The sequence below is a fragment of the Arachis hypogaea genome, chromosome 9 (genome assembly GCF_003086295.3).
Source record: "Arachis hypogaea cultivar Tifrunner chromosome 9, arahy.Tifrunner.gnm2.J5K5, whole genome shotgun sequence".
Taxonomy (NCBI): domain Eukaryota; kingdom Viridiplantae; phylum Streptophyta; class Magnoliopsida; order Fabales; family Fabaceae; genus Arachis; species Arachis hypogaea.
Window position 1 is genome coordinate 117,421,438 of NC_092044.1, and position 15,058 is coordinate 117,436,495.

The following is a 15,058-nucleotide window of genomic DNA, read 5'->3' on the forward strand; positions in this document are numbered from 1 at the left end:
GAGTGGCTAAAATATGATAGAGAGTAAACCATGTTATTCAACAAACAATGTTATTTAGATTTTGATGATGTATGAAATGAAATTGTACAATTCAATTCATAAGAAAAAGGAACTATATATACTTTTATGATACCAATGCAAAATGCATAGCAAATCCTTATTATTATAAGTTTTTTTAGTTTTCATTTGCTACTATTTCACATTCTGTTAATCAATCAAGTGGAATTGAAAGAATTCAAGAAAAACACTTACAACAACCATTGCTAATGACGTGTAGAATCACTAGTAATGTTCAGGCTTCAAGATACTGATGCACGGTAAGTTTCTGCACAGTTCTGCAAAATCTAACAATATCCAACAACAAAATAATCATGGAAGAGAGAGACATGTAATGTAAACAGAATCAGTATATATAATTACGAAATATTAGAGCACTAAAGATAGAGTTGAGAAAGAGTAATTATCTGTCTAAGCTCATATTCGAAAACAATGTGGTCATGGATGCATTCATTGAAGGGTATCTTAGTAAAACTAACTTAATCTTTTAAAAAAATTTGAAGGATATTTTGGTAAAAATATAATTTAGTCACTAAGAAAATAATTTGTTAAATAATATTTTGATAAACAAAATTTAATTACAAAAAATTAAATTTTTGTAAAAAAAAATTATTTTTTCTTAAAAAAAATGGATAAAATTGACATAGTTAACACAAAATTTAAAATGGGTTAAAGAAGAGGTTTTTAAAAGTTATTAGAGAGAAAAGTATACATTTTATAAATAGAGGAGAGAAAAATATCATTTTAACATTTTTTAGAAAAAAGGAGTAGAATTTTTTCTATTTTTATTTTTCAACATAATATATTTCAAGTAAAATAAAAAATCACTCATTAATAATTTTAACAGAGTACAATGTTTACTATTGATATCTAGAATATATTACTTATATGAAATTTTGATAAATTAAAGAAAAATAAATATATTTTTTAAAACTAAACTTTTTTGTTTATGACACAAGAAATAGCAAGAATTTTAGTCCAAGAAGTCCAATAGCTACAGAAATCCCAAAAAACAATGGGAGAATCAGTGTGTTCTTAGACAGTTAGACACCAAAATGTATTAGAAAATAAGACACAAATTTGGAGAAACCAATTTTTATATAATAGAAAAAGTAAAGTATCGTTTTTATTTTGGGACAAGCCTTAAAGTTGTCTCTAAAGTTTCAATCGTCCTATTTAAGTCCTAACATTTTAAAATTGACTCAATATTGTCCTGCCATTAAAGATCCATTAACAGAATTGGCGGCGAGACAAAATTAATACAATTTTGAAACGTTAGGGGACTTAAATAAGACGAAAACGTTAGGGACAAAAATGATACATAGAAATAAATGTTAATTTTATCCTTCAATAGTATCAATTTTTTACTGTACATAGTATTCAATTATTTTTTTTATCACATTTAAGTAAATTACAGTTAATTATATTACTTTCATTTTAAATAAATTAATTTTTTTTATAATTTTACTTTTAAAATAATGTAATTTTTTATAAATAAATAAATTTTACACTTTCATTATAAATAAATAATGTAATATGATTGGAATCAAAGTGTAAAATTTATACACTTATAATTTTTTTTATATAATTTTACACTTTCATTCTAATCACATTACATTATTTATTTAGAATAAAAGTATAAAATTTATTTATTTATAAAAAAATTGCATTACTTTAAGTGTAAAATTATAAAAAAAAAAATTTATTTAGAATGAGAGTAATATGATTAAGTATAATTTACTTAGATATGATTAAAAAATAATTGAATACTATATATAGTAAAAAATTGATATTATTGAAAGATAAAATTAAAATTTATTTATATGTATCGTTTTTGTCCTCAACGTTTTCGTCTAATTTAAGTTCCTAACGTTTCAAAATGTTTTAATTTTGCCCCGCCGTCAATTCTGTTAACAGATCCTGTAAACATAAGCCGAGCCAAAGCGGCAAATCAAAGCTAGAATCTGAAAATCTCTGCTATAATTCACACATGCAGTTGGTTGAAATTAATTAGTGTTCAAATTCATTAAGTTTATGTGTAATCCATTCTCCTAGTCTTGAGTACCTATTTTTCTGAGATGCTTCAAAGGCCCTTCTCAACATTGAAAGAGTGGGCTCTATTGGCATTGTTTTGAGAAAGTTCTCTAGCTCATCCATATACCCATGTCGACTATATAGTTCAATCATGCAATCATAGTGCTCCAGCCGGGGCAGGACATAGTATTCATTGCTCATTGATCTAAAGCAGTCAGTACCTACATCAACAAAGCCTTCTTCAACACAAGCCAGCAGAATCCCCTGAAACGTCACTTGGTCTGGATTGATGCCTTCTGCTTCCATCAGTTGAAAAAGTTCAAGCGCCTCTTTACCCCTATGATTGTGGCAACATCCCAAAATCATGGTATTCCAAATGACTACATCTCTGGAAATTGCTCCCTTGAGAACCTCGATAGCATACTCAAGGCATCGACATCGAGAATACATGTGGACCAAAGCAGTTCTGATTATAATATCCATTTCAAATCCATGTCTAATGATGAATCCATGAATCTGTTTTCCAAAGTAAAGAGAAAAACTATTTGCACATGCTGCCAAGAGGGTTCCAAAGGTATACTTTGTTGGTTTTGTCTCCCACTGCATCTCCAAAAATTTTGTTAGTGCTTGTTCACTCAACTGATGATTATCATAGCTAGCCAACAAAGCATTCCAAGAAACCCAGTCACGCCGATTACTCATCTGGTTAAACCAAACTGTGGCACTGTTCAAGTTCCCACATTTACCATACATATCAAGAAGAGCATTGCCGGCACTCAGGTTTGAGTGGAAACCATGTCGATATATATAACCATGTATTTGTTTACCCATCTCGTGATCTGAAAGACCTGCAGAGACATTTAACATCAGACTAAGTGTTACATGATCGACATCTTTAATTTTACCAAGCATCAGATATATAAAGTCTAACGCTTCGTGCAAATCACAAAATCTAGCATACCCAGCCAACATTGCATTCCATGAGATCACATTTCGCTCTGGCATCTCATCAAAAATCTTTCTTGCTTCCCATGTTTTCCCACACATTGCATATCCATTTACAATCGAGGTCCAAGATACCAAATCTTTGGAACCAATCTGATCAAAAACCTCATGGCCATCCTCAAGCTTACCACACTTCATATACATGTTAATAAGTGAGCTTGAAACAACATTATCCTCGTGAAGACCTAACTTCACAACCACCCCATGTATCTGCATCCCCTCTTCCAGCCGAGAGATACTCGCACAAGCAACAAGAGCAGCTGAAAATGTGAAATGCAATGGTCGAACCTTCACCAAAAACATCCGCGAAAACAAGACAATGGCCTCCCTCGCATCGCCGGCATCAAGATACCTCCTCAGAATGATATTCCAAGTGACAGCATTGGGACTTGGAATCTCTTGAAACATTCTACGAGCATCAACCATGATCCCACATTTTCCATAGACATTAACAAGGGAACTCCCGAGAATCACATTGCGACAAAACCCAAATTTCACAACAATCCCATGAGCCTGCTTGGCCAAAACAATATCAGAAGCCACAGCACACGACCCAAGAACACCAGCCAAAGTTATCTGATTGGGATAAACACCACACCTATTCATCTTCAAAAACAGCTTGAAAACCTCATCCGAGAAACCTCTCTGGGAATAAGCGTTGATGAGCGCATTCCAAGAGCCACCGTCTGGCTGCGGCATTTCATCGAACAATTCACGTGCATCCCGAAGAGAGTCACATCTTCCATAAGCCTCAATTGCGCGGTTGAGAAGGAAGATGGGTGGGGTGGGGGAGAAGGTGAGGAGGTGGGACTCGGCCTTGCGGACGCCAACGACTGCGCGTGGGGAGGTGCAGTGTTGGAAGAGATGGGCGTAGAGGGAGTATGGGAAGGGCGCCGGGAATGCGAAGAGGACGGAGGCGGCTTTACAGATGTGACCGGCGTTGACGTGGGAGAGGATGGTTGTGATGGCCGCCTTGGTGGTGTTGGTTGCGGTGGAGCGTGGTTGAGGCTTGAGGTTCTTTGCTTGGAGGAGGTGGTTGAGTATGGAAGCGGCACTTACACCCATGTAAGGGCACAATGGAAAGACCACAGGACTTGGTTCGGCTTATGTGTTGCTTTCAAGCTAATCTATCTATGTTACCTAGGTCATTTTTTATTAGCAATAATATAAGTTTAATTCTAATTAATTTTTGTAAGAGTCAATCAAAAATACATCAGGTATAATCACTTAACAAATATTTTTTAGGTTTTTACTTTAAAATGTTTAAAAAAAAATCTAAAAAAATATTTGTTAGGTGATTACATTTTATGTATATTTCTACTATAAAATTAATTACAATTAAGTTTATATTATTGCTATTGAGGAATGATCTAGGTAACAGTCTACTTAAGATATGTCTTCTTTTCGATTAAATGTGACAATGTTGTATTAAATCACATAGTTTTGTTTCCTCCCAACATTTTCTAGTTTTTTTTTATTACACTCTTGCATGGTCATGTTATGTCCATCATATTGTTTTTTTTTTTAGAGTGAGAGGTTATTAGGAATTTTGTAAATTGTAACATCATAAATAACTAACACTTTGAGTAACAGAGTGTACTAACTCTTCATGTCCATCAGATTTGTCATTTGATCATAAAAGGAAATTCATTGATTACATTTTGTTTAGTATGTTATGGCTTGTTGTGAATTGTGATTGTATGAGTTAAAGGAGACACATGCATATATAAAGTACTAAAGAGTGAACATAATTCTTTCTCAGACTTGATGCTGTTCTTCTCATTCAATTTGTTGCTAGAGACTATAGTTTTTACTCTTCTCTACACAATGTCCATACAATAATGAATTATAACTTAGAACAAGAAAAACCTCACTTCGAAATCTTGCTGAGGAATTCATATCACAAAACTGAACTAGACTATGTAAGAAGCAACAACTGAAGAAAGAGGCAGAGCCTTCAGTTGACAGGATGTTACAGCTCAAGTCCATCAACTCTGCTAAGATCACCCAATCTGGATTTTTTTTTAATTTTGTCAGATGAAAAGAAGGAGGTTATAAATGCACAAATATTATGCATTTTTCATTTGCTTATTATTTTACTTATTTATTTTCTTTTTTGAGAGAAAAAATTGAACATTTTGGAACAAACCACAAACCAGAATAAACACGATTATTGTTTATTTGGAGGATGTGTAGGCTACAATGACGTGCAAATAAACTAGGATTTATCGGTCAGAGAACTGAAAAAATATTGAGATTGTACTCTGTTGTTGGGTTTTTTCTTTCGGGAATATAATAAGAAAGAAAATACTAACCCGTTAGCAAACAAACAAAAAAACACCACATTTGCTGTTGATAATTATATTAAACGTTTTTGTTTTAATAGCCATGCATAATTCATGTTATTATCGTATTGTTACACGCAAGTATCCAGGTGAATGAATTCTAGAATGAGCATTGCTAAATGATTGGAATGCAAAGCATATAAAAAATAATTATGAAACTCTAGATCCAACCATTTAACATACAACTGAAAAAAATTGTTGATTGTTTAGATGTGGTGAGATTAATTTTAATACCATACTGAAAGTCCAAATAACTTTTATCCTGAATATCACCCACATTTAAGTGAGAAACCAGTGTTCAAACCTTAGTGAGTGCATCAAGTGTTAAATATGAACCCTTAAATATTGTGTGGGTGAGTGTGTAGTGTAAATGTGTTGTGATGCCTAGGATTGCGAGTTATCCAATCCACTTGATAAAAAAAAAATGTGAGAACCCAGTCATGTTTTAGATTTTGATCGAATGTGATGATTGAACCATAAGAGGTCAAAGGTCAATAACCAATGAAGTAATAACCATCATATTCAGCAACACTCGATAAAACAACAAAAGTGCAAGCTTATTGCATATATAAATTAATCAACCAAATGCTCCGACTTTTCTTTTATTTTAAGAAATAATTATACTTGACATAATAGTATATTAGTAATGTACTTCCACATGAACTATCATTTATAGTAGTATATTGAATTAAATAGTAGAACATATTCAGGAATGCTGTGCGCGACTAGTGCTCACAGCCCCGAACCAAAATTAGATGCACAAACAAAAGAATTTAATAAGACGCAACATTAAAGAGACCAAGAACGGACTATATCAAAATCCGAGTCCAAAATAATATAAGGTCTCAAGAAATAATTATTGTCAAAAAGCCAATAAGTTAGATCCTCTACTGCAACTCAATCCTAACTAAAACAAAATCATGAAGATAGTCTGAAAACGCTAAAGTAAAACTGCTACAGTGCTACCAAAGACTAACAAAAATAAATCCTTGAATCCCTCAGAATTGACTCACGATCATTCCCGGAGAAAAATAAAATTAAAATAGCAGAGGATCCCAAGAATAATGTTGCCTCGTTGAGCCCCAAAAAAGAGTGGCTCAAATATGATATGGAGCAATGTATCCACGATGACTTCATTCATTAATTCAATGACAATGAGCCCAGCTGATCACCAACATCAGAACCCGTGGCAGCTTCGCGAAGGACCTGCATTGCCTCGGAGACCTTAATCTTTAGGTCCTCAGGGGACTCAATGAGATGGATTACCTCTGACTGGTCCATTTCCAGCAACATGCCCGTCACCTTTGCCGTGTGTTGAGTTGGAGTAAGACGCTCCACAAGAGGATACAGATGTTCACCCAGCATCTGTTATTTCCAACCAATATATGGCAAATATTATATTTCTCGTAAAAATGATTGTCATAAATTTAGTCAAATACAAGTAATTACAAATTAAAATATCTGCGCAACTACATTATTTCAACTCCATTTATCTCAGCTCTATACAGACTTAGCAAAATGGTTATATTCCTTGTATTGTTAGAACTCATTTTAAATTTTATGCAGATCATTATTAACGATAGCGAAAGGAGAACATAATATTCCTAGTTTAAAAGAAAGACTATGCTGTAGGATAAACTTATTCGCATACCAAAATTCTAATTTGCAATAAGGAAAATGAACAGGTCCTTCATGCAAAGCTATAAACTTATAAACATACCACTCGCTGATTTTCTGGGGTTGCAGAAGCCAGAGCAGAGGCAAGGGTGGTAGACAATGTTCCAGGGCGCTGGTTATCAATAGGAGATACAGATCCATCAAAGGACATGGGCATCATTGGACCAACTAGACCTTGAGGAACGGATGGATCCATACCATTTCTGCCATTTCCCATATATCTAAACCCTTGGTTGGAGTTGCGATGCAGCATCTGGTTTCAAAAATTAAAGTGTGATCAAATGATAAAAATAATAATGGATAAGATTATTTATAAAGACACTCAAAGCTTAGATGTGTAGAATTTACCTGGTTCTGCTGCACTTGTTGGAGGTTTCCCCCTCGTCGAATGCCCATTCTCTGCCCAGGCTGACCCTGTCTCTGAAGGTGGTATGGCATAACAAAATTTGGAGCAACGCCAGGCCGCATTCCAGGCAAGATTTGCTGCTGGAAACCAAAGCCAGCAGGTTGTGGTGGCATGAAGCCAGGTGTTCCTTGACCAAAATACAGCTGTTGAGGGGCAAGCCTTGGTGCTCCTGGATGATACCCAGGAATTCCTGAGGACAAAGGTGATATTCCACCAGGTGACTGCATTTGAGCAAACTGTGCCTGCAAAGAATGTTAATTTGTTAAATTACCCATTAATTTTACAAAAAGGAACTCCCAATCACATTCAAACAACCATGATATTTTATGCCTGCAAAAAGAAAAGAATCTCCTTTTGTTTGGTGGCAAATCTAACATGAAAGACTTCTATCCATGATGGGATGTGGACAGAAAGTGCAAAACAACACAATTTAAACAATTCATATCTAATTCAATTGTATGAATGCAAATTGCAAACCAAAAGAAAAATGTTTCCAAAAAATATAGAAATGACGAAACCATATTAGTGGTCCATAAAGATTAATTGCAAAGATCAGAAAGCATAAAAAAATTCAATATTATAATTGAACCACTCCCACTCCCACTTAGGTATAAGCTACAAGCCTACAACTAATTCATAAGGAAGTAGTCTAGAAATGAATCATATGAGACCTAGAACATTAAGAAGAGCATCACCTGTAGACGAGCTTTCCTCTCATCTTTGCGCTGGGCTACAGCAACATACAGAGGCTTCCGCCCAACCAACTTCCCATTCATTTCATTCAACTGAACAAAAGACAATTCAAACTTCAAGCATCTATAATAAAGAGGTAGAGTAGTCACACACACCTTTTTTTAAAGCAGCAAATTAATAACTTACAGCTTTACTTGCTTCCTCAGGAGTAGAAAATGCAACAAAACCAGACCCCCTGCTATGCCCATGTGGATCAAGCATCACCTAAAGAAAAAGAAGAACAACAAGTCAACAACAATAAAATGAACCAGTATCAGGGGCTAATTGGATGTACAATGTACACTCACAAAGTGAAATTTACCTTGCAAGATGTTATTGTTCCAAATTCAGAAAATAGATCCTTCAACCTCTCATCGTTGATGCTGTCATCAAGATTTTTTAAGTACAAGTTTGCACCTTGTAACTTCTCATATCTGCTTAATCTTTCCTGCTCAAATTTGGCTTTCAACTCTGCCTCTCTTTCAGCTTTCCTCTGAGCTCTCCCCACGTATAAAACCTTGTCATCATTGATCGTAGTTCCATTTAACTTCTCAACTGCAGCAGCCGCTGAATCCGGACTCTGGAAATTAACAAAACCAAAACATCTAGACTTCCCATTCATATCTTTCATAACTGTTGCACTTGTTATTGTACCATATGGGCTAAACAGTTGCTTCAAGTTGTCATCAGTTTGTGTTTCAGACAAATTTTTCACATACACATTAGTGAACTTTGGTGATCCATTTGTTTGAGCCCTTTCCTGGCGTCGAACAAAGAGTCCCACAAAAACCTGTTTATCATTTATCAGCATGCCATTCAACTGTTTGATGGCATTTTGAGCGGCTTCTTCCTTTTCAAATTGTACAAAACCATAGCCTTTTGAATTTCCATTGCTATCAATGGCAACCTTGCAAGAAAGCACAGTTCCAAAAGTAGCAAATGTGTCATGTAATGCCTTGTTGTCGATTGACGTATCAAGGTTCTTGATGAACACATTGGCAAATCCACTTTTCCGAATGCTAGGATCACGTTGGGAAAACATAATTCGAATGGGTTTCCCATTCAAATGAGTAAAGTTCAGAAGCTCCATGGCATTTGCAGCTACAATATAGGTAACATAATCAGGGAAGCAACTAGAGGATAATACACGCATATAACAGCAAAATGGCAAATAGAACCTTCTCTTTATTCAATGAAGATATACCTATAAACCATCGTTATCTCACTCGTACTAACATTAATTAAGTAATTAATTAATTAATATAACTATAAATTAAGGAGTAAGAGTAAATGAAGTTTGTCACAATCTTTCATTATGTACAGGCAATTTTGTGCTGTATAACACTTCTCAAACTATAATAAACTTGTCCATTCCATATTCAGTTTCGGTTGCAGATATGACATGAATCTTCAAACACATGCAGTGCAACAAAATATCTTGTTATCAAGATCATATATGCACTAAAGTAAAACCAAGAAAAATGAATCAAACATCTGTCCACCCAACACTTACCCCTCCCCCCCCCCCCCTTCCTACTACTCAATTATATACAAAATTCACTAAAATATCGTAAATTTCAATGGACTCTTCTTATAAAAATAATGATTTTGAACCTAAAATAATAAAGATAATGATAAACCGCTACGATCCATTACAGTTAGCGAATGATCTCTCTTTACTAATTATATATATATAGAAAAAGGAAATAGGATAAAACATTATACACGCAAAACAAACCATCAATACGAAAATATCAACGAAGATCAAATAAACTGAAAACAATCTACATGCAATTCCACCAACAAAGAAGAAATAAATGAAAACACGAAAGAATTACGAAATGAGGAGAACGAGAACCATGTTCATAGCTGGAATAGTTGACATAAGCATAACCGAGAGAGGATCGCTTCGTAAGATCCCTGCAAACCCTAATCGAGACAACCGGAGCAATCTGACTGAACAGATCATAAAGCTGCGCCTCGTTCACGTTCCCCTCCAGATCCCCTACGTACAGGGATGCATTGGAGAATGGCCCTACGCCCAATGCCGCCGCCGGAGCCGCCGTAGACTGAGCCACCGGTGCAGAAATCGCTGCCGCTGCCGCCATTACCTTCTTCCGGCGAAATCAATCAGAAAGAAACCGGAAAAAGATTGAGAGAGTGAGAGCGAGGAGTGGCAGCAACTGCGATTGTGTCTTCTGCTGTGAATGGAAAATCTAGAAGGTACAAACAAAAATTTGATTAAGGAAATCCTATTTTTATGATTTCGGAGTATTAATTACTATATTTTTTCCTTTTTTATTTTTTTATTTTTATTTTTTTTTCTTAGTTGTGCTTCGGAGGAATACGGAACAGAGCGTTGGAGAGAAGGAAGAAATAAAAAGAGTGGGGCGTTTATATACGTGCACGCGTGAAAAACGCTCTCGTTTCGTTCTAGGTTTCGCGTTTGGAGAATGATGACGTGGCACTTTTTTTTTTTAATACGAGGCTCCCGCGTGTTGCCGTTGGTCGCGGTTTTTTCTGTTCCTTTTCCTGTATTCCTCTCGCTCGCGCTCTCTCTCTATATATTCTTTTGATAATGTCTATGATATTTATTTAGTGCTTGATTCAGTTGATTAGGCATTATCATTATTTTGATAAAAAAAAAATAGTTTTTAGTGCATTTAGTAAATTTTTAATAGTAAAAACTAGTAAAATAAAAAAAATATTTTTTTTAAAAATTTGTAATTTATATTTTTTTAAAAAAAATTTAATATTTTTATGTAATAAATAAATAAATATTTTATATTATTATATTTAAATATAATTGATAAAAAAATTTATGAAATATTCAAATATAAAATTATTTTTAATTTTTTATAAAATCTTTTAAAAATAAATTAATTTTTTTTAAAAAAATTCATCCAAATAAATCCATAAAAAATAATCATTATTTTTTTGTATAAAAAAGTTTAGGAAGAATACGTGTTTATATTTCATAATGATTGTATAGATGTGTTTTAAAATAAGCTAAAAAGAACCACCCTCATTTAATATTTTCTGACATGTCTGTATTTTGTGTTTAATTATCTTTTAATAAAAAATAAATATATTTAAATATTATTATGTATATATATTTAATTTTATTTTTAATATATATTTTTAAAATAAATTTAAAAATAATATATATTATTATTTAATAAAATAAAATATTTAAATATTATTTTATATTTTAAATTTTAGCTAATTTATATTTTAAGAATATGTATTTTTAATGATTTTTTTAAATTTTTTATAAAAATAAAAATAATTTTATGTTTAGATATTTTATATAAAAATATTTTTTATTTATTAATTATATTTGAATAAAATAAGATAAAAATATTTTTTATTATGTGAAAATTTTTTTTAAGAAAAAAGATCTTTTAAAAAAATATATAAGACTTGTTTGGTTGTTATTTTCGAAAAAGATCTTATACAAAAATAAAAGTAATTTTATGTTTGGATATCTCATATAAAAAAAGAGTTATTCTCCGCATACAAGTCATTTTTTATACAAATCCTTACAAGTTATTTATATTTACGTTCTTCTTCTTCTTCTTCCTTCTCTTTCATTGGAATTTCTTCTTCTCCTTTTTTCTCCTTCTCCTACATCATCAGTTATCTCGTTGTTGAAGATAATGAATAATTCAAATTCAAATTGTCAATTGAACCAAAACGAAATTAATTATTATTTAAATCCAGTCAAGTGGCTGAAGTATGGTTCAATTCTAGTTAATTTTTTTGTTAGTAATTTATGATTCTGTAGATGAATAATGTTCATCGTTGATGGTTTGAATTGAATGTAATGTAAAAGTTCTACATTAAAGAAAATATTTTTTCTGTATTTGCAGCAAATTTTGGTATAATACGAAGATATTTGAGTGTATTGTTTAACAATTTTCGATGTATGTGTGCTGATACGTTCTGCATAATTCAAAATCCTCTTCTTCTTCATCATCATTCTCATGATCTTCTTTTTTTCTCTTATTTTATTTTTTCAAGGTTCTTATTGTTTTACTCTTTTAACAAAAATAAAAAAAGAGAAAAAAAAAGAAAAAACACATAATGCTGCAAAATTACTTGAAAGATTATGAACTTATATTCATTTAACTAAAAGAAAGAAAAAAATAAGAAAAAAAGAAAAACATGCAGCATTAGAGGAAACATTTTTCTGTATTTGCAGCAAATTTGGGTGTAATACAAAAATATTCGAGTGTATTGTTTAAGAATTTTCGGTGTATATGTGCTGATAAGTTATGCATAATTTAAAACTATTTTTCTTCCTCTTCTTCATCTTCTGCTGCTGCTTCTTCTTTTTTTCATCATCATCACTATCTTCTCCTTCTTTTTTTCTTATTCATCTCTTTTTTTTTATTTTACATTCTCAAGTTTTTTCTTGATTTACTCTTTTAACAAGAATAAAAAAAATTAAACAAAAAAAAAAATACATAATGCTACAAAATTACTTGGAAGATGATGAACTTACATTCATTCAACTAAAGGAAAGAAATAAGGAAAAAAGAAGAAGAAAAAATACAGTATTAGAGGAAATATTTTTCTGTATTTGCAATAAATTTGGGTGTAATATGAAGATATTTGGGTGTAACACGAAGATATTCGAGTGTATTGTTTAAGAAATTTCAATGTATGTGTGCCGATAAGTTCTGTATAATTTAAAATTCTTCATCTTTCTCTTCCTCATCTTCTGATGCTTCTTCTTCTTCATTTTCTTATTTCATATTCTCATAATTTTTCTTGGAAGGAAAAAATCAAACAAAAAAATACATAATGTTGCAAAATCAATAGAAAGAGGAGAAGGAGGAAAAAAAATGCAGTAACAACAACAGTAATAAAAAAATGACGATGAAGATGAAACACATGATAAAAAAGGAAGAAAAACGCAAAGAAAAAAAGAGAAGAAAAAGGAAGAGGAGGAGGATAAGAAGGAATGCGCGCGCGTTATTCAAGTGACTTGTCATTTTTATGAATTGTATTCCAAAAAGACTTATATGTGTAGCAGTACTCTATAAAAAATATCTTTTTATCTATCAATTATGTTTGGATAAAATAAGATAAAAAGTACTTTTTTATTCATTTATTATGTAAAAAACGTCCTTTTTTTTAGGAAAAAAGATCTTTTAAAAAAATATGAATTTTAACTTCTCACAAAAGATATATATTTTTTTAATTTTTCTAATACTTTTATTTTTACTATTAGAAATTTACCAAACACACTATAAAATAAAAAAATTTCTTTTATCAATTTAACGACGCCCAAACAAACACATAAATTGTAACTTTTCAAAAAAAAAGAATATTTTGTTTTTCTAGTGTTTTTACTTTTACTATTAAAATTTTTTCAAACTCACTATAAAATAAAAAAAATCTTTTTATTGATTTAATAACATCCAAATAAACACTAAGATTATCATTAATAAAAATTTTTAAAATTTTTATTTTAATAAATAAATAATAAATACATTAAAAATTTAAACTTTGTAATTTTTTATACAAACTTTTTAAATTAAGAATTTTAAAATATATTGTTATGACACATGTTAGCTAAACTTAGAGTTTATATATATACAATGTCTTTATATCTTATAGAAAAAAATTAAAATTTATATGTTTGTATATCTTGTATTGTGTTCTGTTTTGTATTTATGTCTATGTTTATAATTTATAGAAAATAAAAAAAATACTAATTAATAAGAGTGTTGAACAGTTTCAATATATTATTTTATTGTTTTAAAATTCATTTTAAGAGATTATTTCAGGTAGATATTTGAAGTTAGTTAAAATAAATATTTTAAAAAAACTAGATAAATAATTTTTTTATAATCAAGTTTATTCTATTTTTTATGTAATTTTTAGCTAATTTTTATTGTATCAATAAATTATTGGATCAATTTGTTAAATTTAGTTACTAAAATAATTTAATCGTGTAGTATCACCAACTAATTAATATCGTCTTTGAAAAAAATAAATAAATAATGTAATTAAAAAGGAAATTATTATGAGTTTAAGAGGTAACTTTTATGAAATTTTTATGTTTATAAGTATAACACATTTTTTATTACTTTTAAATTTAAGTAAAAATTTAAGAGTGGATAATTTTTTTTTTTGGTGACTAAGAGTGGATAATTTGTGTTATATATATTTATATATCATTTTAAATAACTTTTAATGTGCACTTATATTTCATAAAAATATTTCTAATCAAATTTTGTGGTGAGTATTTATTTATTATTCCTGTTTTATCGGGCACTGAAAGGCATGAAATTTGGCATTTGTTTAATGGGTTTGGACTTTGGAGTGATTGTTGGGTGACACGTATTGGAAGGTCGCTTTCGGCCGGAGGAGCTTTTTGGTAAGTTCTACGGTAAGAGCTTTGAATGAGATATTAAAAGATGATGTCATGTTTTGTTTGGAAAGTTCTATAACTATTGCCCTTTGAAATTGATTAAAATGAGCTATCTACTGGATTTTTTTATTTAAATTAAATAAATATAATATTTACGAAAATAAATAAACGGTGAGATAATTATAAAAATACATACTAGAATACATTTTAGATGCCGAGAATATAATTACAAAATAGACATATCTTAGATGCTGTGATCCCGTGCTATGATAGGTCACGGCGAATCACATCCTAAATGTACTCGAGATATATATATATATATATGAACTGATATTAGATACTGAGCATCCGAGATATGCGCGATTTATGATAGGGTCTTAACATATGAGATAAGAGCAACTTCCTAATTCCTTCCTC

The 15,058-nt window shown here is 31.1% G+C and overlaps 2 protein-coding genes across 2 annotated transcripts; both read right to left on the reverse strand.

Moving 5' to 3' along the window:
- Positions 1–2,020: 2,020 nt before the first annotated feature.
- Positions 2,021–4,217, reverse strand: LOC112712488 (pentatricopeptide repeat-containing protein At3g26540). The gene has a single exon (XM_025765385.3). It carries the CDS (start codon positions 4,159–4,161, stop codon positions 2,068–2,070), a length of 2,094 nt encoding a protein of 697 aa, XP_025621170.1. The 5' UTR covers positions 4,162–4,217; the 3' UTR covers positions 2,021–2,067.
- Positions 4,218–6,230: 2,013 nt separating this feature from the next.
- On the reverse strand, positions 6,231–10,792 carry LOC112712489 (polyadenylate-binding protein 5). Its single transcript, XM_025765386.3, has 7 exons — positions 10,115–10,792; positions 8,579–9,357; positions 8,404–8,481; positions 8,220–8,309; positions 7,467–7,766; positions 7,162–7,371; positions 6,231–6,806 (listed from the first exon to the last, which is right to left on the reverse strand). Exons 1-7 carry the CDS (start codon positions 10,362–10,364, stop codon positions 6,582–6,584), a joined length of 1,932 nt encoding a protein of 643 aa, XP_025621171.1. The 5' UTR covers positions 10,365–10,792; the 3' UTR covers positions 6,231–6,581.
- Between the last annotated feature and the right edge of the window lie 4,266 nt (positions 10,793–15,058).

Coding starts and splice junctions, on each gene's coding strand:
- LOC112712489 (XM_025765386.3), bottom strand. CDS start 10,364: ATGGCGGCAGCGGCAGCGATTTCTGCACCGGTGGCTCAGTCTACGGCG. Junction 7,372..7,466: donor AACAAGTGCAGCAGAACCAG/GTAAATTCTACA, acceptor TTTTGAAACCAG/ATGCTGCATCGCAACTCCAA. Junction 6,807..7,161: donor CCCCAGAAAATCAGCGAGTG/GTATGTTTATAA, acceptor TGGAAATAACAG/ATGCTGGGTGAACATCTGTA.
- LOC112712488 (XM_025765385.3), bottom strand. CDS start 4,161: ATGGGTGTAAGTGCCGCTTCCATACTCAACCACCTCCTCCAAGCAAAG.